The sequence below is a fragment of the Anas platyrhynchos genome, chromosome 3, assembly GCF_047663525.1.
Source record: "Anas platyrhynchos isolate ZD024472 breed Pekin duck chromosome 3, IASCAAS_PekinDuck_T2T, whole genome shotgun sequence".
NCBI classification, from domain to species: domain Eukaryota; kingdom Metazoa; phylum Chordata; class Aves; order Anseriformes; family Anatidae; genus Anas; species Anas platyrhynchos.
In genome coordinates, this window is record NC_092589.1 from 64,613,294 (window position 1) to 64,638,722 (window position 25,429).

The following is a 25,429-nucleotide window of genomic DNA, read 5'->3' on the forward strand; positions in this document are numbered from 1 at the left end:
TGTAACCCATACACTGAAGTGTATCCATTTTTTCTTTTGATAATAGTATTCAAGTTCTGACAGAAAGCTTTTAAGGTCTAAGAAACGCAATACCTGAGAAAGAACTTTGTAGAAGAGAGAGAGTATTTATCCTGCTCTGCAGGTATTTATAGATACCCTGCCAGTCCGAGGAGGAAGTTTTTAAGTTCATCTTTGTCCGCTCTGTCCACATAAGGGTTTCAGTGTACCTTGCCTCCTTAAGATGGTACGTGTGCTGCTTTCCTTTCTTCCTTCTCCCACCTCTGTGTGTTAAAGTCCAGGTTGGAGTTAATACTTATGGTAAAATTGGTCTTTAAAACACATAGCTTCCTGTGTTTGGTGGGTGAAATAACCAGCAACAGAAAGACTTAGAGACAATGAAAGAGAGATTGGGGCTGTCTGGGTGGGCCCCACAGTGCTGCTGGGCAGATGAGTTTAGGGAGAACAATGCAAGACTGGGGCAGGAGCAGCCTCAAGGACATGATTTGAAAGGTGACCCTGTAAGTGTGCAGGCATTTGGTTTTCACATACAAAACCTCAAACAGGTATGAAATGGCAGTGAGCAATTCTGTCAATACTCATAGTATCTCAGGTGCCAGGTGAGCAGGTTTATTACAGAGAATGGGGAGGATTAGGAAGGTCAGAAAAGCATGGTTCACCTTTTACATGCTTGAAGTTTCTATAATTGCTATTAAATAAAACTGTAAATGCTTGCAAACCAAAGCCATGTCAGCTATTCCTCTGAGCTGCAAGTATTTTATATTTCAGTTCCCTTCTGGTACAATGATGTATACAGCTCATTGAACTTAAAGAGCATGGTACGGTTTTGAATTCTGCCTGGCCATCATATTGTCCCAACAGCATGTAAAACATTTTTCTCTGTCATTTAAAAGGCATGCAGGAAAGCTGATAAAATTTTGGATTAGCTCTGGCCTGGTGTCATGCATCTTCCAAAGGGAAACTGGATGGACTCTTCCACAAATGGCAAACACACCAGGAGGGTGAGAGGGCAGGCGGTGGAGTGCAGATCTCCCAGGAGCAAAGTCACATCACCTGTGCCCAAAGCTGCTCCCTTTTAAAAAGGGGAGCTCTACCTTACAGAAGAAATACAGCTTGATTGCATGCAGATAATTTCTAGTAGTTAATATCAGTCTTATGCTGGTAGAGTTGATGTCTTTCCCTGAGTTCCAGGAGTCCTGGGTGTTTTTTGTTTTGTTTGTGAACTTTATATTTGATAGAGGCATAGAGCTAGTAGGTCATAACTCTACTGAAATGCTCTGTTTTTTTGGAGGTGTTTGAAGTCTTGATTGGTTATAAATATGTCACTATGACTTTTGTCCAGCATAGACACCTTCAAGAGTAGCTGCCCCACATGTTGTTTAGGCAGTTAAATGTGAGGATGATCAGCATCAAGAAATAAACAATCTTTGCAAAAATCTTCACAGTAGCAGTTATGCCAGCTCAGATGGGAAATTAAAATTATATGTATATGTCATCAAGTAGTTGAGAAGAAGGAAGTAAGAGAAAAATATTATTCTCCCTATCTATCTATCTATCGAAGTATCTAGAAGTAAATCCTGGAATTCCTAAAAGAATATTTTTTCATTTTTCAGGCACTCCTTCCCTAATCTCTGGTTTTACTCCTCTTCATCCACAGCATGTGAATCTGCATGCAGAATGCAATATTGTCAAATATCCCATTACAAAGCTTTGTAGAGTCAAAAGCAATTCTTTCTTGGGAGGTTCCAATTTTTGAAGAAGGCATTCAATTTTATTCTTAACCTGCTGTTTCCTGACAATGAAGTAGATAAAATAATTCTTTCCAACAATAATCTCAATGTTGAGATCTCAAGGGAATTACTGGTACATGTGGATAATGAAGTAATTGTGATCAAGTCTTTGCCTGAGACATTCCCTATGGCTGACTCATTTATACTGAGTGATTTAAAAAAAAAAAAAAAAAAAAAAAAGATTTAAATGTCTTCTCATTACAGGTACCAGTTTTTCTTATTTTTTCTTACACGTATTCGTTTTTCTGGCAGAATTGTACTGAATGTCTTTAGCCCAATGCAATCTTTTTGACAAAATATGCTGTACTCTTCTAATTGATTCCCTGAGTAGCATGACCTACTATCATTCAATAAATAGGCATGTGTTCTGTTGGTAAGTTGTGTAAAGGGATGACATGCTCCAATTTTTAGAAAGACTTTTTTTTTATGTGTAAGCTGAGTATGAGCTTAACCTTGTTTACAGTTTCTGCTGACAATGCTAAAGCTGCACACTGTTCCTTTATTTAAAGGAAGATAATAAAATGAATGCAGTGGTGTTTCAAATCAAGGTGAATAAAATGGCACAGTGATGCATAGGATATGAAATCACTATGCAGAAGTTAGCAGTTTCCACTGTTGAAATAATTCTTATTTCAGCACTTCGGGTGGTCAGTAACTGATACATCACTTATATAAAATACATTTCAGCTGTATGAGCTTGCAGACGTTGTGGTACTTAATACATAATTGTGATATATCAGGCAGGTGCTCCAAAGGAAATCGTTCAAGGTGAACGTGTGACATAGTATTGCCATTTGCAGCCTCAAAATTAAAGATGATATTACATTGAAATACGTCAATATCCTAACTAACCTGGTTTTGTGAGCTCACTGTTCAGTTCTTCATTTGTTTGTTGTTTCTCCCTTGCTAACTGATTCTGTATGTAATATCCCAAATCTTACTCTGTCACAGGTATTTATTTTAAATGTTTGTTTAAAATAGATCCTTTTCAGTTTTTCAATTCCAAGTAATAAAAAGACAATGAAAAGGATCTTACAGGCTCTCTTAGGTGAGTTGGGTAAATCACTTGATGCAACCTAGTCACTGAACTATTGCTCAGAATGAGTTCTTTTGCTCCAGACAACTAACTTTTAATTAAATGCTAACTTTTTGTAGGTATTGGGTATCAACTTCAGGGCAAGCAACTGGTGCTAGATAATGGACGGTTGTGATAAATTGTGTTTTAAAGTCCCAGAAAGAATATTTCTAGAGTCATAGAAATTGCATGAGAAACATTGTTTAGATGAAAATGGGAGGAAAAAAAGAGCTTTGTGGCAGAATGCTGGATCGCAAACTGTTCAAGTCTCTCCATGAAGCACTTGGTCACAGGACGGCCTCTGGAATAATTTTGAGTTATCTTTTGATTTTTTTTTTTATTTTTTTTTTTGAAAATATATAGGGAGACTTGTGGCAATTTTGAATATTTACCTGTAAAAAAATAAAAAAATCAATGTGATTTAATTCAATCATTTTATGGTATAGTATGTTAAAGTCAGTAATTCGTCAACAATATCTTTGCATCCTTCTCTTCAGGGTATTTATGGCGGGAGATGTTGTTAACCTGCATAAACAGTGGAACTCAAAGTAACTGCTTTCTCTAAGTTGTCCACTTTGCAATATAAGCTTTTTGATCATGGGAAAAAAAAAAGAAAAAAAAAATTGAAAAACAAAGCATTTGATAAAATGAGTTTAACTTGATGGAGCAAGAAGTTTTTGACCACTGGGGGGAGGAAAAAAAAAGTTATAAAAGTTCTAAAGGATTTTGTGAGCAGAAAAGTTAAAAAATGGCTTAGAGAAATATTCTTTAAAGCCTGAAGAATCTACAAGGCCTGTGGAAGCTGCAGAGGGCTTGCAGCTGGCATGATTTTTATTGTATGAATCTACAACTAGCATTTGGTCTTTGAGTAGAGGAAGTAATTTAAAACCTCTAAGGTGTCTGTGAGTTATTTTGGTGGTTTGAGCTGCTTTAAGCAAGTGTCCCCTCCTGCAGCCTGTGTAACATGTGCTGCCCGCCGCTGAGCTCATTCTGCTGAAGCCTGGTTTTGACTGCCAGGGTGGCTTCCGAGGTGAGGCTCAGGACCAAAGCATGACTTGGTGCTGGCTAACAGCACCATGCCTGGGCATCCTTCTGGGTGGGACAGGACCAAGGTACATTTGGATGGGTGGTGGCAGCTTGTGTCGAGCTTTGAGAGTGTAACCAGTGCAGTCTGCCTGGCTTTTCAGGTAGGAAGGTGGTAGACAGGAGTATAATCCTTGGGCAAAAAAGAGAGTGCGGCAGCTGCCTTTCACTCCAGCCTCTCCATGTTCCATGGGCAACACCAGAGCAACTGAAGGCTTGCTTGTGTGCCTGCTCAGTTATTCTGATGTTTTTCAGATGTATCTCTTCTCGGCTCGGCAGAGCACTCAGCTGCCGCTAACGAACTCGCTGTCTTCAGCGTGCCGGGCAGTCTCTTTGCTGCATTGGCTGTTGGGCTTTTTGTGTCTTCTGCGTGAGACAGCAAAAACATTAAGGACTTAACTGCTCGCTAGGGATGGCACGTATACGTAGGTGACAGGATGAGTTGTGAGTGTGGCCTGTCACGCAGAGAAAGTGAAAACTTGAGATCTTGTTGGAAATTTAATAATAAATCTATTGGTTTTCTGAGATTCTTAGTTTGTTGATAGTTCTGCTGTTGGTCAGGTCTTTGCTTTTGGCTGGGGATCCCTCAGTGCCCTGCTTTTTTTGTTTGTTTGTTTTCAAACTGAGTAGAAGACTTTCTCATCAAGCAAGTATTGCTTTCCGTAATGTTTCTACCCCTACTTGACAAAAGCCTCCTGTTTGTAAAAGTGCAGTGTTAGTGCAGCATTTGTTGGCACTGAGGGCAAGAGATCTTCTCAGACAGCTGTCAGTTTAGAAGACAGCCAGCTATAAATCCAAAATATTTTTTTATTAGATTCTGATTTTTTTTTATTTTTTTTTACAGAGCAGTACTTCATAACCAGTTGGGGAAGTTCAATGAAAATATTTCTCTTTCATAGGAAATACATGCCACATATGGAATGTTTTTTTAAAAAATAAAAGAATGTTTCTGCAGAAATTCTCCTTTTTTTTTTTTTTTTTTTACAGTTATTTTTTTCATAGCTCATTTTATGACCAGTTAATGAATGTGTAATTTCATTCAGTTGTACTTTTTTGGAGACTTATGTATTGTTATTGTCTTCCATTTTTTTCTCTAGTGTGTATTTTATTAGAAATCATTCAGCCTTGACAGAAAACACTCAGAGACTGCAGAATTTCCTACAATATCACCAGTTATTGTTCTTCACTTGTTATGCTCACTGTTCAATTTGGGGTTTAATACCATATTTGAGTTTAAGCTTTCGGTCATTGCTTATTGCTAATTTTTTTATTATTATTTTTTTTTTTCCCTGTTGGATTAACCAGCTTTTAAGACCAAGAATTGTATTTCCCATATTTCCCTGCAAGCACTTGACTGCTAGTACTTTCTGCTGAATTCCATACATTTTCTCCAACTTCTAAAGAAACATGTTCTTCAGTTTTCCAATATTTCTTGAGAATGCGTAAATCCTAAAACTGTGTGTAATCTTCCAGTGCAGAAAGAGCATCGAAGCAGTGTTGCTGTCGCAGGGAATTGGCAGCCTGCTTCCACGTGTTCTTCTGGCTCTGGGTCTTCTGCTGCAGCATCCCCATGTGTAGCACAAAGCATCCTGTATTAACTGTATTTTTGTTGATTTTTGTTTGCTTGTTTCTTTGAATTGTGACAAATTTTGCAAGAAATTTAGATTCTTTTGACTTACTTTCTTGTCACTTTGTGCTGTAGTTAAGCCGTACCGATTTTAATTTCTGTAAGGATGAGTCTGATGTTGGGCTTCATTTAATAAACAAATAGTTTGTTCTGATGTAATCGTATAACTTAAGTTTTTTATGGTTAATCCTTGTTGTTTGCATTGAGTTAAAGTATTGATGCCTATCATCATACCAGCTGCATGGCTGTGTGTAAGCTATTTGACAGAGAAGACTGGATGTGGCATCACCAGAGCAAAGGCACAGCCAGCACATGAGCAGAGGAAGCTTGCAGGATATTAGTGTGGGGAGGCCCTGTGTGAGGGGGATGCGGGATGGAGAACTGCAAGAACGAAAGCATCGACGTGTCTTCAATGTTTGGGCTGTGTGGGGAAGGCCTTTCCCTCCCTTATCTCCAGACCCTGCTACTGCGAGCAAGGAGGTGATCTCTTGTGATAGAAACATAACTTCATGTAAATAAGTAGGATTTTATCAAAATGCATCCAGTGTCAACTTTTCCTCCCGAGTGGAACAACCACTAGGATTCCATTTGGGCTTGATTTTATTTTTTTCCTGCTGTGAATTGATTACTAACAGTATATGCTTATCACTAAGATACTAACAAAAGTCTTCCTTTATTTTAACTGTAGGCAGTATTTAGTGTTGGAGGAGCATGTAGCCTATTGCCACTATTTAATAAATAATATTAAACAACATGTTATGCATGTGTTACTTGGGAATGTAGAGAGTTTTCGTGTATACTAGTTAGTATACTAACAACTCTCATAACATTTTTGGTTGTTTGCTTTTTTTTCCTGTCAATAAATATATAATTATTTTGCATACAATATTTTTTATTAAGAATATGACACAACAGTTTAACTGTAGGAGGACTTAGAGCTGGGGTTGATGCTGCATGCTTATTCTAATCATTGGTGCCTACATATTACAGCACGCTTAATCTGTAATGTCATATACATACTGATGTGAGCATAATGTACTGCTAGTAGCTCAGCAGAACGGGAACTTTGTACTGATGAAATGTCAGTCTTAATTTTTGATTAACTTAGCTGTGGGCACTTTATGTCAAAAGCAGAACTGTCCAAATACTGCAAAATGCTATGCATAAAAATACTTTCATTTCTTTAATACGTTGTAGATGTAGAAGCGCTCTTTTTACATAGTCTTTCAGAGATGTTAGTGGCCATGCAAAATGGAAGGGATTTCATCAGATTTACTGCCTGTAAGCAGTGGCTTAAAAATATTGTCAGAATGTGAGTTTGTAATTAAACCAGACACACTGGAAAAGGGATTCTAAGGTTTGGATTTATCAAAGGAAGAAAACACACCGTGCAAGTCTTTGTTCATACTGTTTGGCATTTGTGTTTTTAAATACCTCTGGAAACAGTAATTATACTGATGAGTTAATAAGCTGTCCATGGGTTGAAATGTTTTGTCAAACATTGTTTAGAGTCCTTATGGCTGTTCAGAGAAGGTTCGTGGTCAGGAAAAGTGGAACTGTGCTCAGTGAAAGCTCTTTACTAGGAATACCCTGTGCCTTAGCTGTCAAGATACTTCAGTGCCTGCTCATAATAACTGGGGGAGTTGGTTGGGTTGAGTTGACAGAAATTAAGGGTAAGATTCTTTGATTTGGTTGCAGTGACCAGGGCAGAAGGAGCCCACTGTGTTGCATGGTCTGACTGCCAGGGTGGGTGACTGAAAGCCCCCAGAAGCATTTCCCATAGTGGCCATCTGCAGCCAGCCAGCCTAGCCAGAGCCAGGCAGGGCAGAGAGTAGGGCAGTGATTTGCTGCTACTTCCGTCTTGCAGCAGTGCTACCTCTGATCCAGGTCCCATCATTTTCACTTTCCTGGACTGAAGCAGACATTTTAGGCTGTTTAGAAAGCAGACCGAAGTTCCAAAAGTGATTTTCCTTTGAGGTTACCTCTTTTTTTTTTTTTCTTTTCTTTTTATTCCCATACCTAATATAAGAGGTTTTTCAGTCTTGACAGATTGTCTTCTTAAGACACTCCAAAACTATGTTGTTTATTTCTAGACCCAGATTACTAGAGTGAAAAAAACAGCAACATCACTTCTTGAAGGATGTACATTGTGTTTAAAACCCCACTGATAGAGTAGTGTTGTGTATGTGAGATAGTTGCCATGGAAATGGTAAGCAAAACTAATAATGGCTTTGTTCTGTCTTTTAGTTATTAATGGTAATTTTTAAGCTATAAAAGTTTCAAGTTACTGTATATACGAAGGGAAATTATGTAATTTGAAATTATAATTGGAGAATATTTGATGGATCTGGTTATAGAATAACAAATGAGAATAATTAATAGGAAGTTAATTGGGTAACATCAGAAAAGTTTATCTGGTATATTGGGATTGCACGCTTCAGTTGATACTTAGTGTGCTTTTGGGATTTCTGGTTGCACCACACCTCTGCTTCTGATAGTATATTGTATTATGAAGAATATTAATAATGCTGCAGAACAATTACTTGTTCATTTGCTAACTGATTAAAATTCATGCATAATTTATTAGAACAGGGAGAGACTATATAAATAAGTCTCCTTGTCCTCAAGAGCTTAAAAACAAAATGCATATGCTAATATAAGAATATGCTTTACCTCTTAACATAAAAATTTAATATGCAGTGGTATATTAGTCTCATTAATGTGAGGTTTTATTTGTAATAATTGTGCTCTTAATCAAAGTATATACTTCTAAACATAGCTTTATGTTTTAGGGGTTTATAACTTGGAGCTGGTAGTGTATCATGCTCATCAACATTTATGTTTTCTGCTGTAATATACACTGACCTTAGAATTCATTAGTTTGACATTTACTGTGTTAGTTCCACAGCAAATAAACTGCCCTCATTAAGCCTGGTTGCATTTCTGAGCTTTGATGCAGGTAGGGATCTGAATTAGTTGATACTCACTTTTGTTGCCAGAACAGGGTGAAACTTGTTAATAATTAATTGAGATACTTTCCAGGGTTTTGTATATGCTGAAGCAGGAGTTGGGACACCTTGGAGTATTCACCTTTTCACTCCAGAAGAAAACAAGATCCACTTGTGGCCATTATGGTGTATTCATTCACAAGTTCCTTGTCTCCAAACTGAGTGGGTTGATACATAGATAATGTTTAAAAAAAAAAAAAAAAAAAAAAAAAAAAAAAGCTGCAAGAAATCATTTTGTGGCAAAATGTGGGAAACTCAGTTACTTGCAGAGCTGGTAGATTCTCTGTTGGGAGCTGATTGTTGTATCTGGAGGGGAAACTGCTGCAAGCCTTCTTGATCATTACTCTTCACGTGCTAAGTGACATTGATGGGGTCATTCCTGGAGGCAGAACATGTGCAGTGTTTCCATGTACTAACTTCTCTTGGGCAGAGGTGCAGGTACATTAGTGATCAGAAGGGCCCAGGCCTAGGGAAATCTTCTGGTCTGGGGCTCAGTGTTATTTCTGATGTACTGGCTGTGAGATCCCTCTACCTGCTCAGAGTTGCCACGCTGTTATTTCTGCATCGCTGCTGTGTGAAACCCCTGTGTGCATTGAATTTAGCATTGTTGCCTAATTAACTGAAACAAATTAGTTGAAATATGAGCCATCTGGAATGAAAATGAACCTTCCGTGTTTATCAGTGGATTCATTTTATTAGAAAAGTGCATGTTGCTTGTGATTGTTTCTTAAAATAAATCATGCTTAAGCACTGTGCTACTTTACGTACACGTTTCTCAGGGTAAAGGAGACCTCACCTTCCCATTTGGTCTGTTGCTACCTTTCCACTTTGCCGCTGTTTTGAAATGCTTGGGTGGAAGGTGATTAGAACAGAGGAAGACAAAAGGCAATGTGCATCCTACTTTTCTGAATTTCTAAGTCAGCAGTAAGCTATTTAGGAGTAAAATAATGATATTTGTTTTCGCAGTTTTGCTCAGTGCTGAATATTCTGAAGGCCTGTAATGGGTAGCTGTATCTCTCATCCTGACTGCGTCTGACAGACTTCAAATGAACTGCAGTGATACTGATTTTTAGGGTCAGCGTTATCAACTATTGCAACCTTTTCTTTAAGGGTAGTGTGTACATGGCTTCTGTCAATAAAAGAAAGTCAGTTATGTGTCAGAAATTCTATTTCTGAAATTCAAATTATTGCCATAGAGAATTATATAAATGATCGTGAACCCAGATTTTTTCAGAAAATGTGTTATAAAATAGGCATATATAAATCAGATTAAGATTTTGGGGTCTTAAGCTGAGACTTTCAAATGGAAAAAGTAATGTTGGTCAGATAACAGCAGCACACAACTTGCTTCCATCAGCTGAAATCCTCCTCAGCTCTTCTCTTGATGTCAGTTTGATTTTGCTTTCAAATTTTTAAATCCTTGCTGACAAAAATCTGACAACTTTCTATGGGAAGAGCCCTTCTCTTAATGGCTTTTCCAGCTTTTGTTTTAGCACTGCCTTTTTTTTTTTGTCTCCCATACAGAGCCGCCTCGGCCAATAGCACCCCCACAGTTGCTGGGCGTGGGGCCGACATACTTGCTAATTCAGCTGAATGCAAATTCAATCATTGGTGATGGACCCATTATTCTGAAAGAAGTGGAGTACCGAATGACATCTGGGACCTGGACTGAAACCCACGCTGTCAATGCACCAACCTACAAACTCTGGCACTTGGACCCGGACACTGAATATGAGATTCGGGTCCTGCTCACCAGACCAGGAGAAGGTGGGACTGGACAGCCAGGACCACCGCTCATCACCAGAACCAAGTGTGCAGGTAAGTGCTGCTTTGAAAAAAATGAACAAAAGAAGGCTGTTTATGTAATTACTTAATTGTTTAGTAGGCTTGTTAGCTCTAATTTACCTATAGCATAACTTAAGGGTTCTTTGGCACTTACTGGATCCCAAACTGTCTGGGAATGCAAATTATCCCAATGTGGGTTTGCTCCATCCCCTGCTTTTCCTGGTCACTGTCTAGGTTGCTGCATGCTAACTATGAGAGGTAGGTGGTTAAAAAAAATAAATAAGAAGAAAACTTCTCATGGAAGGAAGGAGACCTCATCATTTGTGGAAAGGACAATCTCTCGAAAAAAGAAGTCTTTCTTTTCTTTTGCCCCAAGAAGATTAAGCAATGCCAACTTTTCTTATATCCCGTTCCTTGTAAAGCTACTTAGATTTATTTTAATCTCAGCTTTTATAAGAAAGATAATGCTCATCTCTCATAGTTGTAGAATGGAAAAATTACAGATTTGAACATCAAATTGGGAAGCAAGTAAAAGAAAACTAAATTGTGTTTTTTCTTCTTATCTCATGATTTTTAGGGCCCAACTTACAGTATTCAAAAATTTGTGCTCTTAGATTTATTGAAGGTGCTGATAACCATCTATCAAAACAGCATTAAAATAAAAATAAAAGCTGCAGTGGCAGATTTCCAAACGTCATTTATACATAGGCATATATAAAATAAAAATGTTCTTAAAGCATTTGTCACAGACCTGAGATGGACAGCTATTCAAGTTCTCATCTGAGCATTCCTTTTTTCTTTTACTTGAGAAAGGGGGTCGATGTCTGGATCATAAGCTAATACTTCAAGTTGACTAGGTCAATAAGTATGAATCCCATGAAAATTTGAAGGTCTGTTTTGAAATTGGGCAGAGTACTGTCGGAAGCTGAGGCACGCTGCTCTTTTTATCCTCTAACGAGTAAGCTCTCAGATCAAGATGAAACTGAAGGCATTTTTGAAATTTGTGATCTTATTTATAATTTAGTCTCTGTCTTTCCTGTGAAGTGAAAAGATATTTGTGTCCATCTCAGTTAAGATGACAGCTGTTGAGATCTAAGTAAGGTTAAAGCATTGATATATGGTACTGAATTGTTTTAGACAGAGTTCTGAAAAAGTAAAAATTGGAAAACAGCTTCTATTTTAAAAAGACTGAGCCAAGATGAACAAATCTCAAATGTTGAGTTTCTTTTTCCCAGCACTTGAAATATAGAATTCCATTTACCCAGTGTATGGCAGACCAAAGCTTTCTAATTGGAAAGGAAAAGAAAGGAGGTCATGGTTTGTGTAAGACATGATGTATTTTTAGAAGTGATGTAAGGGAAACAACGTACTGTGGTATGTGGTGGTGTCGTGCTTCTTATTAATTTATATATTTTTTTTAATAAAAGTTAAATATAAAGCACCAAAACATAGGTTTGAGATGAATTTTAAACTCAATCTACTCTGAAATGAACTGGATGTTTTAAAAAAAAATAAATTGGACTTTCATGGAAATATTATTCTAGTAAGATTTCTATCTGTTTACCTTGATTAAGACTAGTTATTCTATAAAAGTACAGGTGAATTAATTTCACTGTTAACCAGTTTCAGTTAGAAAAAGGTGGGTCAGCAAGGGTTTGTGGAGACTGGAGCATTCAGCCCAGCATCATGGGATGAGTCATGCAGGGCATCGAGTTGGACGTCAGATCCTCATCTCACTCATCTGAAAAATGCAGGCAGGCATTCCTTTTCCACAGTGTTCTTTCGTAAGATAATTGCAAACCCAAATTGATAAGATTTTTTTAACAATAGTTTTCTCTTAAAAGGCAAACTATAAAAATAAAAATTAGTCTCTTCCCAAGGGAAGATGTTTCAGAAAAGGTAAAGCCCAATAATGTCAACACTGCAATCTCTTCTGCTACTGGTTTTGTGCTCATGACTGGCATGTGATTTACTGTGCTGTATTAGATGACATCTCTGCAGCAATATCTTCTTTCTGGCGATTCTTCAATTATTCCTAATTCTTGTTTCTGACAAGATCTCTTATTCTTCAGACAAATACTCTCTTTTCTCTCTGTTTTCTATGTCAATTTTATCTTTCCATAAGTTTTGTAAGTATTAGTTCAAAATCTGAAACAAATTATAATTGATTATCTGCTCAGTGTCAAATGGAGTGGCAGGAAAGAAATGAATTTTCAGCATGAAATTTGACTGCTCTCTATACAGATTAAGAAGTACACGTTAGTGAACATTGATCTGATGAGTTTTTTGTGTTTACACTCCAAGAATCAGTGACAGCTAACTCACTGACACGTCAGTAGGAATAGGCTAGGATTCTGCTGTCTGTTTATTTGATACCTAAGTAAATATTAGCATTGTTTTTGAATGAAGATTGAAAATGATTTTCCACATAATTCATTCAGTATTTATAATTTCATGACATTTAGTAATAACATTTATTGATCGGTTAGCCTGTGTTTTGCTGGAGATGTATCCTGCTTCTAAACCATTTGAGCAATGACTGTACTTATCTCTGTATCAGACATGAACTTTTATTATTAGGTGTTTACATCATTGTCTGTCTTCCTCATAGCAAAACCAGCATCTAGTGACTCGTTCAGTAAATGTTTCCAATAACGCTAAACAAAATTGTTTTCTAATGAAGACATAATTCTTCCAGTAGTTAAAAGTCCTCCAGAAGTCTGTTTCTCTAACTGGAATTTCCTGGGCAATCTTCCCTGTGCTGAAGCTATGTGACTGCATTTTACTAGAAAACTTGTGTGATATTTCTGTCAGCTTGCATTTGTATATATGCAGTTAAAGAGAGTGCTGAGCAATCGAATATATGAAACCAAGGAGTGCCTTGAAATAACTGAAGTGAGCCTTAAACACATTAGGCAAAACATTATTTTTTTGCCATTCCCCTCCTTAAGGGCCAGGTGTAGCCCTCGTATTTCCATTTCAAGCACAGCTGAATTCTGTGCTGAGCACAGTTGTGTGCCCAGGTGCATCTGCTTAGGCAGAAATGCTCAGGAGCTGCTGATGCTTCCTATGGCACCTCGTGGTGCACCCAGGCTAACTAGTTATGTGTCTGCACCTCTTAACCACTATTATTGATCAGATTATTCACTTCTCAAGCATTTTAAAACCAAAGGCAAGCATAGCGCTTATTGCACATAATCCTAAGGTGGCTTTCTGTGGCTGTTTCATTTTATTTATTTATTTATTTTTGAGTATATAGTGTGAGTTGTGATTGCATTTCCTTTGGGGGTGGTGTAGAAAATATGTTGTAATCTAAAATTGTCCGCATAGGCAGCTTTATCAACTGTAAGTTAGAAGTTATTCTGTCATGTTGGCTGCTGCTTCTGAGCAACGGCTCAGTTTTATGATTAACCGATATTTTAGTAGCAAAGGAGGTCAATAGTTCAGTCTGTCCAGGGCTTAATATATGTACACAGAAGAATTGCTCACTCCTCCTGCTTTATTGAAGTTCAGTGCAAGGGTGTGATTTTCAGTAAAACATGAAGAATTGTAGAGCAGTTGGGGGAAAGTCCTGTGTGTTTTCATCATTATTATTTTTTTAGTTTTCCCACCCCAAATGTTTTGATTTCAGTAAACTGTTGCCTGCATTATTTGCTTTAGTTAATAAAATGAAGAAGGGGGCGAGAGGTAGCTTTATGCTTCCAGCATTATTAGAGCTGCAAATGGAATGATACGTATTGACTTTTATTATTATCGTTATTGTGCTGTTGTTCACAGCAGTTATCAGTCACCAAGACGTCGCTATCGGTAGCAGTCGGCCTGCAGGCACCAATGGGATCTCGATGCTGGTTCCACAGTACACTACTACCCTGTGATTTGCCTGCGGCTGGAGGCTTGGGAGCTGGGCTGCTTTCTGTCCCTCTGCTTCAAGCACAGGGTGCTTGTTTACAATTTTCACATGCAGTGATTTTGAAAACAAAATACACAGAATGCAGGATGCTGCTGAATTTTCCCCTCAAGCAAAAAAAAAAAAAAAAGGAGAAAAAAAAAAAGAACATGGAGATACACTGAAAAGCCAGCTTAGCATGGCCATCTGGAGAATTAAAATGTTCTTGTTACGTGCAAATTCATTTTGGTTTTTAGAATGAGATGAGAGAAAGGGGCAGTGCAGTATAAAATTTGCTTGTGCCAGTGTGGGATGTGTACAGTACTACTTTAGGTAATGCTGTTTGCCTTTTACACTTTCAGCATGGAGGTGGAGAGTTGAAGGCAGGGAGCTTGATTTATGGTTTTTGCTGTGTGCTCTCCATGAGAATTCAGTGTATTGGTATGTGAGGCAGTGGAAAATTGGATACAGTCAACATCAGAGATGGGTTCTGGAAAATACAGCACTGTGTCTCCTGGAGTAGTGCATCTTAAATTCTTATTTCAGTCTTTGAAAGCTAATAAAAGTGCAGAAAAATGCAGAATTTCAGACTGTCTATTTAAAAAAGAAAAAAAAAATGTTAAGGGGATAGCAAAAATATTTACCTTTATAACAAAACAAGCTATCTTCAGGTTTCAAACAAAACCTTTACTTTTTTTTCCTCACAGTAGATATCATTATGGTAGACAGTTACAGCGTAGCTGAGAGGAGCCTAAATACACTGAGTACTTAAAGTATATATTTTTATTACTCACGTTTTGGTTGTTTATAAGTTGAACACTTTGTTAGAATAAACTAAGATGAACAACTTGAAACTAGATAAATGTGATACTTTAAAAAATTATTTTTCATTTGTCATTGCAGAAGTGCCCACATTACACCATTATTTATAGTTGCTGTTGTTTTTTAAAAATATATTTGGCACTCATGACTCTTTCTGGGCTTTTGGCCAGGTGGTAATTGGAAACATTTAAGATCTCACTAGCAAATACCAGATGCACCAGTCTCCTGTTCCTTATAGGTTTACCAGTTTGCTGTGATATAGTGTGGAGGGGAAAAAAAATAATAAAAAGTATTTAAACAATGGAGAAAGTCTGAAGTAAGGAACTTAATGCCGGAATTACGTACTGGTTGTTGAGAGAGCATCTGCAGAACAGCTATCTGACTTGGACCATCAGCTGGCAAGTTCGACCTGTACTCTGCTTATTGTGCTGATTGCCACATATAGAATCCTAATGATGCTTATATCCATAAGAAAGGGCCTCCGAGCAGCTGAGTTACCTAGCAGGAGACCAGGCAGACTGCCTAGCCAAGCTCTTGTCAGATTGTGTAAATTAAGCATGGTATCCTCTTTTTCAAAGGCGTGCAATGCTGATGACTCAGTTGAATTGGCATTAAACTGAAAGTTCAGACACTGACCTCTGCTAAATTAGTTTTCAACTTTTTGTGTTTGCTATATTCAGTGTTGCTTAGTATCTTTTTCTTCCTTTTTTTTTTTTTTTTTTCCTTTGCTAGTTGCAGCTGCAATTTCCCTCTACACTAACTGGAGAAAAGGTTTTACTGACATCTTCCCGTATTTCTCAGGGTGTTGGCCTTGTTCATGGCAAGTTCTTTACTGTGTAGGGCCATATTCAGCAATAAATCATCTTCTGCCTCTACCCAGGATTAGGGTAGCAGACCTCAGCTGGTGGGTTCCTCTAGCTCGGACACCCGCTTTTCAAAGCTGCTGCAGTGTGCAGAGACCTCTCTTTGCCTGCCCTCTGAAGTCCCCCCCAGGATACCCACAGTGAGACGTGCTGTTGGTCATTGGTGCATTGCGTCTTGGCCAGGCTCGTGGTGTTGACCAAGCTGGCTGACAAACTCCAATGAAGCTGAGGGAAGTCTTTCTGTTAAAGCTCGTGGATCTCTTTCTGGAGAAGGATACAAGGTTAGGAGACTGCATCAACTGTGTGATGGAGTAGGCCGCCTTGGCTGGGGGGAGGAAAAGGAGCAGCTGTTGCCTCCCGGAGTACCCTTTTCTTACTAGTGTTTCCTCCATCCCCAGCCTCACCTCACGTTGTTGCTCAGCTTTTCCCAAAGCAGAGTGCTGCAGCATGCACGCTGTAGCCATTTATCCACATCAGTAGATCACACTTCCAAAAGGAGCACAGTCTGTGGCAAGAAAATGTATTGCAGAACATTAATCCATGGCATCCATTGCAGCTGTAAAAGAGTGGACGTGGGCAATAATTCATATTGCAGCACTTGAAAATGCTGTGGGTGCGCCCAGTACAGATAACTCAGAGTCTGATAATAATATCTCTGAAGTTTGGGGATTAAGATTCACAGGTTTTTGGTCTGTGCTCACTCCCAAAGAGCATGACTACAGGTTAGTGTAATCTTACCCTTTCAGAAGACTGTAGCTCTTTTCTAAACTGTGACTTCTATTTTTAATTTTAACTGGAAAAAAAAATACCTTTTTGGAGTATGATTCATTAGTGTGTTTGATACTTTAATTTAGTTCGTTTTCATAATTAAGGTCTCTGTCAACTGTTAAAGTGTAGCATTACTTTCATAGTGTTTGAGAATTTTTAAATACCTAAATATAATAAACTTGTTGGATTTTTATTTTTTTTTACACTTGTAGTTTTATATGACTGGCTATTATTATGCTTTCATTTATCATTCTATTTAAAATTGAATGGGAAATTTTAAATAAAGTCTCAGAAGTTGTTCTGGCCATTGCAGCACTTAATGTGCAGTTTTGGAAGCACACTAATTTCTCCCTGTTGTTTTGGCACTGTTAGCAGAATAGTGTGCAGTGTGTAGCAAGGGCTGCGAGTGACAGGAGTGGTACTGTGGAAGGGCTGAAGAGGAAAGGAGTACCAGCAGCATGTGTTGGGGGAAGGGATGCTGATGAGATTTCCTAGATGCATTCATTATTCTTTCCCTCTCCCCCATAGGTCTTCTCTCCTTGAAAGCCATTACAGAGAAATATGTCATTCATGCTAGTGTGAGATCCTGATAAAGTTCAGATTAACATCCTCCTAAAGGCTAGGACAGGCTTCCCAAAAGCCCTGCTTCTTATTGACATTGATTATTTGGGATTATTCTGCTAGATGCATCTTTGTTTTGCGTTTAATTCCTGTTTACTTTTTTTTTTTCTTTTCGCAATTTTGTTTCATTGTAATTGTGGGCAACATAATTATTTCCTCCTAATTTGAACCTAGACTGTGTGAGGCAGAAGTGAGTGAATTTTACTTAATTCTATTTCCCAGTAAACCTTCCTGCTGGCATTGGTATGGGGACAGGACCAGGTGATGCTTTTAACACTATGATAATGAAATAGCTTCCATTGTAATAATCGGTTGAGAGCATATTAAGCAGCATCTGATGTCAAGTTGCACCTCAGGTGATCGATAGGTCCAGAATCCTAAAACAGCTTGACAAGACTATTAGTGCTACTTGGTTTTACTTGCTGTTTAAAAAAAAAAAAAAAAAAAAAATCAAAATCTAGAGCAGTCTTGGAAGGTTCCAGGTGACTTGAACGATAACAATAAACATACTGACATAAAGGATCAGGATTACCCAATTAATTAAAACCTTGTCATCTTGACTTTAATTCTAAACAGAATAATGGAACTGCCAATACAAGGGTTGATTAATGAAGAATTAAGAAAGTAATATAATTAGAGACAGTCAACAGGTTTATGGAATACTGATCTTGTCAGTATAACTTGATTTTTTTTTAAATTAGATTACAGATCTGGTTAATAAAGGCAAGATTGTTCTTCTGTAATGTATTTAATTTGATATAAAACATTTTGATTAAGAAACCAAAATAAAATCAACTCAAATGGAGAAGAACTGGCTGATATATCTAAAACAAGTTTTATGGATGAATTGAATAAGCATTTCTGTTTGGGTCATATCAGGCACAGTTTTATGTGATTTATAACGATAGTGAAAGTGGTTAAAAAAAAAAAAAAAAAGCAAAGAATCAGGTTACTAATTTACAGTGGTTTGAAGTGCCTGCTGTTAACCCATGTTTCAAGTAGGTCAGCTGTAGTATATTAACAATAAAGTAGGCTGTAAAGACAGAGTAGGAGAAGGAGAAGCTCAGTCACTGAGCAGGGGCTGACAGGACTTGGGGATCCCTGAGCGTTAGGGCTATCAGTTGGGCACAGTTATTAAAAGAGCTTGTGCAGTCCCTGACTTACATACACCAGAGCAAAATTTAACTCTTTCCTTAATGTTGAAGAACATTTTGAAGTTTTTGAAATTGCACATTTGAAATTGCTTGGCAAATTAATTTCCTTCTGACCCAAGCCCTTTATCCCCATTTCTGGAAGAAACTTGGAGTCCTGAAGGAAAAACTGTTTTTAAGGAGGTGTGTTGTACCCAGAATTAATACTATTTTCATATAAATGTAGGCATGATTTTAGGCAATGATTTCTCATGTGGTTTCAACCACATACTTGAATTTTCCTTGCTTAATACCTTCAACCCCACTGGATAAAAAGCATGCTATCCTGTTTCGTTTCTCTTGGAAATGGCAACGTGACTAATTATCATCTAGATAATCAAACATTTCAGGTACTTAGTCCAACAGTACCATAAGCACATATTTTGCAGTTTGTTACCTTTATGTTGTAGAGTTGTAGTCACTGTGAGGGTTTGGTGAAAATACATTTGACAGCATGCCCTCTATTGTCTGCCAAATGAACTCTACCAATTAGGCTGAAATGTCAGAGCCTGGGCACCCACTGAGAATAGGATGTGCTGTATTCCCAGTTTACAACTTGTAGCAGTTAAATGATTACAAACAAGCCAACTATATGAACTACACTGTATTTCCTTAAAGTAATGACCTTAGAAGATAGCACTGAACTGCAATTCCAGAAACCAGCTTTCTGTTTGTGGCTGTTTTGTCACCTTTGACAAATTGGTTAACATTGTGTCTTGGTGCCATTTGGAAAGTGGGGTTAATATGCATGTTTCTGCAGCAATTGCTGTCAAGCTTATTTACCTTGTGATTTTATTTATTTATTATTTTTTTTTAGAGCAAACACTTCTCTTACTTTGTGTTTGCTGCAACAAGATCTTGGTTTTCTCTGTCAGAATGTTTTCCTCAAATAAATAGTATTTATTCAGATTTAGTATAATGAAGATCAGACTTTGGAGAATAAATTCTTATTCATTCAGTAACAAATTTTGTTACTGATGCAATTTTATGGTCCTGTGGAGGGAACCCCCCTTGAAAAGGAAGATCTCTGCTTTCAGCTCTTAGCGTGAACAACTTTTCTTTGTGTGTGTCCATGCACAGTCCACTTCGTGTTTGTTGGATACAGTGAAGGATGGGGTGGGGAGATGGGGAAGGATACAGCAATAGTATTGTATAGAAGTGAGTGGAAATCAATTTATTCCTGAACTTAATGTTTTGTTCTGATTTTTTTGTTTGTTTGTTTTTGTTTTTGTTTGCTTTTGTTTTTTTTTTGGCTGTCTTACTACTTGTGTCTTATCCACTGAATGGCCATAATTAAGGATCATGATATTTGAACATGTTCCTTGTGTGTGTGCCACTTCACCTTTAAGACTTCTTAGGTTGCCATTCCCATGTTTTCTTTTTGTATTGCTCAGCTTTCTGGAAACCCTCCAAAACCTGTGTCTTCCTTCCCTTCAGCCATGAAACAAAATTTAAAGTTAGAAAGCAAAATTATGGATGCTTCTGTCTTAAGGAATAGATGAGAGAATGAAAAATATGTCCTAGAAGTTATTCATGTTGTGTAGCTCATAGATCATATGGTACTGAATATAGCATAAGAACCTATACACAAAAGAAAAAAGTTTCTCAGATAGGACATACCTTGTCTAGCTGTTACTGGAAAGAGTAGTGGCTGTATATTAAAGACAAGTTAAGATGGTGGACATTTTTCATTGTCATTTTCCTGATGGGCATATTGAGAGCATGTACTCATAGTTTATACAATGAGGAAAAAAATACACATACAACAATAAAGTTATATAGAAATCTATAAACATATATAACCATGATCTTTATGTCTTACTGTGAATTATTTAGTCCTGAATTTACTAGTTATTGTGTGCTTTAAATAAAGTCAGTTCTCAAACTTAGTTTTTCCCCGTGTTAATTTGATCCGATTCCCACAGTGGGCCCAGAAGTGCTACTACCCTTCAATATTGCCGTCACAAATCACCTTACTGTCTCTGTGCTTAAGAAGGGATTTTGCAAGTTTAAGGTGGGAGTTCTTAGTCTGTGTAATGACTTCTGTGATGACTCCAGGTGATTTAAAGATCTCTTGAGAGTACATTTGCTTTTGGTTCCAAGGCGTGGAGTTCCAGCTAGGCTACTGCAGTACACAGAACCGATCAGGTTCTGTGGTGGAAACCATCTGCTCCTTTTGGTGCAGTCAGAAAATCTGCCTTGTAGACAGGCTTAAATCAGAAAACGTCAGGTGCTTCTGTTATACACTTTATTCTCCTAAATTAATCTTTTGGAGGCTTTATCTATTTTGTCAGTGTAAATACACATGCCCATTGGAATGCTTTTTCCAGCCTCCAGAGAGCAACCATCCTGCACCCATGGCCTTCTTCGAAGGCTCTCGGGTGTTATGGGCATGCTTCCATCTGCCTGTACAAATAATAACTCAGGGTTGGATACAAATTTGCAGAAGTTGTAATAAAGAACAACAACTGCCAAAAAAACATGTAGCCTTTACAATATGGTGTTTCAACCTTGGATAGTGAAAAACTGTTTTTAAGTCACCTACTGTCCTTCGTTTGGTGTTTCCTCCTGTGTCTTACTCGAGTTGGTATGGGCTTGTAGTGAGGGTTAAGTATTACATAGCACTGGCATCTCATGGAAGAAACTCTTTCACCTCAAGTGCTGAAGGTCTATTATTTGGAGCAGGAAGTTGCCAAGTTGTTTTCTGCACAGAATAATTGGGGTGGTGAGGAAAAAAATGGGTACTCAAAGTTCACCTTCTATATTAAAAATATGTGAAAGTCATTGCCCATGCTTTTTTGTTTGTTTGTTTGTTTTTTTAACATTTTAATATATTATGAATCCATCTCTTTGAATTTAGCCATGCCAGGAGGACATGAAGCTAGGCTGCTCAAGCCCCCACCTTGAGCCGTGGGGGCTTGAGCATCCCTGTGCAGAGGGGAAGCACTAGGAAGCAGAGCTCTAACACAGTGCTTGTCCTGTAATGTTTTAATTTCTGCAAGGAAAGTGTAACTTTTCATGCTTTGTAAAGTGAGTGTCTAGCTATTTAGCAAGGGACAAAGCATAATGTCATCGTTTGAGAGATGTATTGTCAACTTGGACAGGTGATATTTAAGGAGCCTGAAGAGAGAAATGACCTGGCAGTGTAACAAGACATATCACAAGTGACTGTCTCAGAAAGAATGAGAACAAGACAGACAATTTCCATTACTTCTCAGTGTTAAGGTGCTAGCATTATCCCCTAAACAACCACATGCTCCAAGCAATAATCATGCACTGTCTTCTTCTGTACTAATATGAAAGTGGAATTCAATCTCTTTGACACATATTGCTACAGCTTCTAACTTGTCAAGTTGTTTCTCTGCTGGAGCTCTGCTAATATATACTGAATGGGCTTTGTATACTGACTGAAAAGGGGAAATAGTTACCCAGTTTCCTTTAAAGCTGGCTGCAGTGGTGTCTAGAAAATGCTAGAAGAGAGAAGCTTTGATTTTGGTAGCCTTATTGTAGACTAGGAAAACATCAACCCCTTCTTTGAACTGGTTACTCTTTTGGAGTCTGCTCTTCAACCTGAACTGAGTAGCCTGTTAGGTATGTGCTAATTCCCAGAATTGTTTGGAGAGAGGCAGTCATGCCTGTTCATGTCTTCCCAGTGGTGTGTCTGTGTGCTGTGTGCTCTGTTTTTTATGGCAGAATTTCATGTTTTTTCAAACAAACGAACAAACTTCTCATCAGGAACATATTCTTGCAATAGCTGATAGGCTCTACATTTTCTGCATCAATCAAGTTCTGCCTTTGATTGACTGTATTCACTTGAGTTATGATATTCTGCATGTTGATGAAGTACATGTAAGTACAGTAAACATGCTTTAATTCTGAAATATTAGATACTCATGATGCAACTATTACATTTCTGTATGTGTAAGGAGAGAGAAAATCGGTATTCACGATCATCTGTGAAAATAAGGGATTGCATTTATTTGCAGTAAGAAAAAAGAGAGGGGGGGGGAAGGGAAGGGGGGAAGGGAAGGAGGTAGAAATCCTCCAGTGATAGTCAATGCCATCCAGGAACTTGCTTCTTTTTGTTAACTTATGGCCTGATGGAACAAACCACTACTCCTATAGCTGAAGGATCTAAAAATTCAAAATATTCAATCTAAAACAGATACAAACAAAATTTTAAAACATCAAAGTCTTATGCAAAACCTGAATCACTTTTGTAATAATTCTATTTAGTATGTATGTTTATGTATTTCTGTTCTCCTCATTTTAAAGCCAGTAGTATAATTTCTCAGCTACAATTGCAAGAGTTAGGATAACAGTGGTGTTATCCTAATAGGTAGATGAGCTACCCTAGCACATACTGAATCAAACAGTAAGTTGTGAAGCTGGTATTATGAGAAAACCAGTAGCTTACTGGCCAGGCAAAACTTTCAGAACTGTTTTCTGATGAATGCCTAGTAGACTGTGAGCTTCCATGTACAAAATGTGTATGAGGACTCATGTGATGAGACACACTTTTTTTTTTTTTTTTTTATTTCCTGCAACTGTGTGTTCTTTGATAGGTCTTTTGCCATCTAGTTTGATTATTTAAAAACTGTATTAAATTGATACAGCTAAGATAGGTACAGAGTTGTATTTTTTGCTTTTTTTTTTTTTTTCAGCCTGTGCTGCATAGATTTTTCCATGCTTCCTTAAGGAAAATCATGCTTAAACATAATATCACAGTGCTTATGTATAAGGAAATTGAATTAAGCTTGTTACTGATATCTCAAAGGTTGCATTTCTTAACTTTTGAATACTTGATTTTGCTCTCTTGCTGTATTATAGCTTTTTTGCATTTAATTTACTATAAGCAACAACAGACAAGAAAGTCCTTCAAATTCTTTCACTTGAAAGTTTCTGCTCGCAGCGAGAGGAAAAGAAAATTAATCTAAAATGCATTTTGACATTTAAAAGAGAATTATTTGCCTTAAAATGCATAAAACATGCAAAAACTTAAATTGCTTGAGTTTGCAAATTTTAGAGCATTGCTATGTGACTGACATTTATTAGGTAAGTTAAAGCATGTTTAGCGGGTTTCTATGCAGAAGGCTTCACCTTTGTTTAGTAAGCTAAATCACTTCTGAACAAGTAGCCTTGGCAAATTTGAGGAGTCTATGGAGATTTTTTGTTAATGACAGCTCATTCCCGTCTTAGATCTTGAATGTAAAGTCAGCCATTACCAAGTTTGTTTCCCTGTGACGTCTTGTTTTTTGGACTTGCATAGCCAGCATACACCTTGTCAATCCCTATGACTTCTGTTAGTATTTTAGTAGTATTGACAGAGCATCTTTAAATCAGTTTCTTTCTAGCAAACATCACCCTCTGGATTTGTGCTGGTAGCAGTGCTGTATATATACTAAGATTTAACAGAATGTATCCTCTGTAGCTGCTGGCCTTCAGCCCTTTGGCTTTGTCTGAAGAATCCTTCTGCTCCCTCAACAGTTACACATGGACAGAGCAAATCTCAGAATTCACGAGGACAGTATTTTCATACCAAAACCCTTTCTCCACATCCTCTACTATGTCAGCATCATCAGAAGTCATTAGATGAGAGGACGGTGTTTCCTATTGAAATAAAAACAGAGGGAGAGAAGTCTTGAAATGCTTACCACTGTCTCTTAGATTTTCTTAGGAATTAACTATTTGATAGATTTTACCCCTCACATTAGCTACTAAAGCTCCTCGCTACCAGGTGCTACTAGGCAAAGAACACACAGCTGCAGTTGTGTGGCATGGTGATGGACTCTTTCTTTCTTCATGAGCTCACTAATGCAAGGCAGCTGCTCCTGGCTTCACAGGTCCTTCGGGATGCACAGGGTAAAAGCTCATATGGGCTGAAGGGAGCAGAGAAGATCATGGTTGAGACCTAGCTGTAGCAGCCAACATTCACTGTTCTGGAAAGTATGAAGGCACTGCAGGATGTGAGAACCAACTTCGCAAATACTTGTTCTTGTGCAGCTGGAGGTTTGGCAGGCACTGCTCTGAGTAGCAGGCATAGACAGGAAGATGCTATTCCCTAAAGCATGGGTCAGGAAATTGGTTGCATGTGGCAACAAGAGGTAGAGTAGGGGGCAGAGTAGGTAGGCAGAATAGCGGGTAGGCATCTCCTCATCTGCCTTTTGTATGGAAATTGTCTGAGGCATGGGCAGAAGAATCAACGTGAAGAGTTGAGTCATGGTGACTACACCATATAGTAGATTTTGAAACAATGCATGTTAAGTATTATTTCAAAATCTGTCATTCTTGCTTAGCTGCTTTAAAATAAAAAAATAAAAATAAAAAGAACTACAAGTTAAAAAATAAAAATAAAAAAGGCAGACCTCTGCTGTCTTCAGGAACAGGCAAAGATCTATCTTTGGACTTCAGTGTTGAATTGAAATCTTGTGGTCCCAGATTGCATTCAGCAATAGCTTGTGAATATCCATCACCATTCTTACTGTACATAGGTGTTACTGGAAATCTTTTCTGCAAAAAAAATCGAAAGAAATAGATAAACTGTTGTTTTCAAATGCCCATATACATACTAAAACACATAGATGTGCATGTTTATAATGAAATATGTATCAGTTTCAAGAAAATATTCTGATAGTTTTGTAAAAAATAGAATTTGGTTTCAGCTCATGGGAATATTTTTCTGTATATTGTTATAATATCTTTAATAATGAAAGAGATGGTTAGAACCATTTTCTTTCCCCATTTTTTATAATAGATATGAAGGAAAGAAATCCATACCTGCCGTATTTTTGAAGTTGAAAAAATAGACAAAACTGTGTGTTCCTGCCAGCTATAATTTGTAAAGATGGAGCAATTTATTCTCCATGCATTTTCCAAATGGTCATTTCTATATG

The 25,429-nt window shown here is 37.7% G+C and overlaps 1 protein-coding gene across 5 annotated transcripts in view; it reads left to right on the plus strand.

Annotated features, from left to right (window-relative positions):
* Positions 1 to 25,429, plus strand: part of PTPRK (protein tyrosine phosphatase receptor type K) — a 414,301-nt gene that overhangs the window by 226,522 nt on the left and 162,350 nt on the right. For all 5 annotated transcript variants that reach the window (XM_072036027.1, XM_027454570.3, XM_072036028.1 and 2 more), the window contains exon 7: positions 10,126 to 10,419. In XM_072036027.1, coding sequence (XP_071892128.1) covers positions 10,126 to 10,419 — 294 coding nt within the window. The remainder of the gene's footprint in view (positions 1 to 10,125; positions 10,420 to 25,429) is intronic.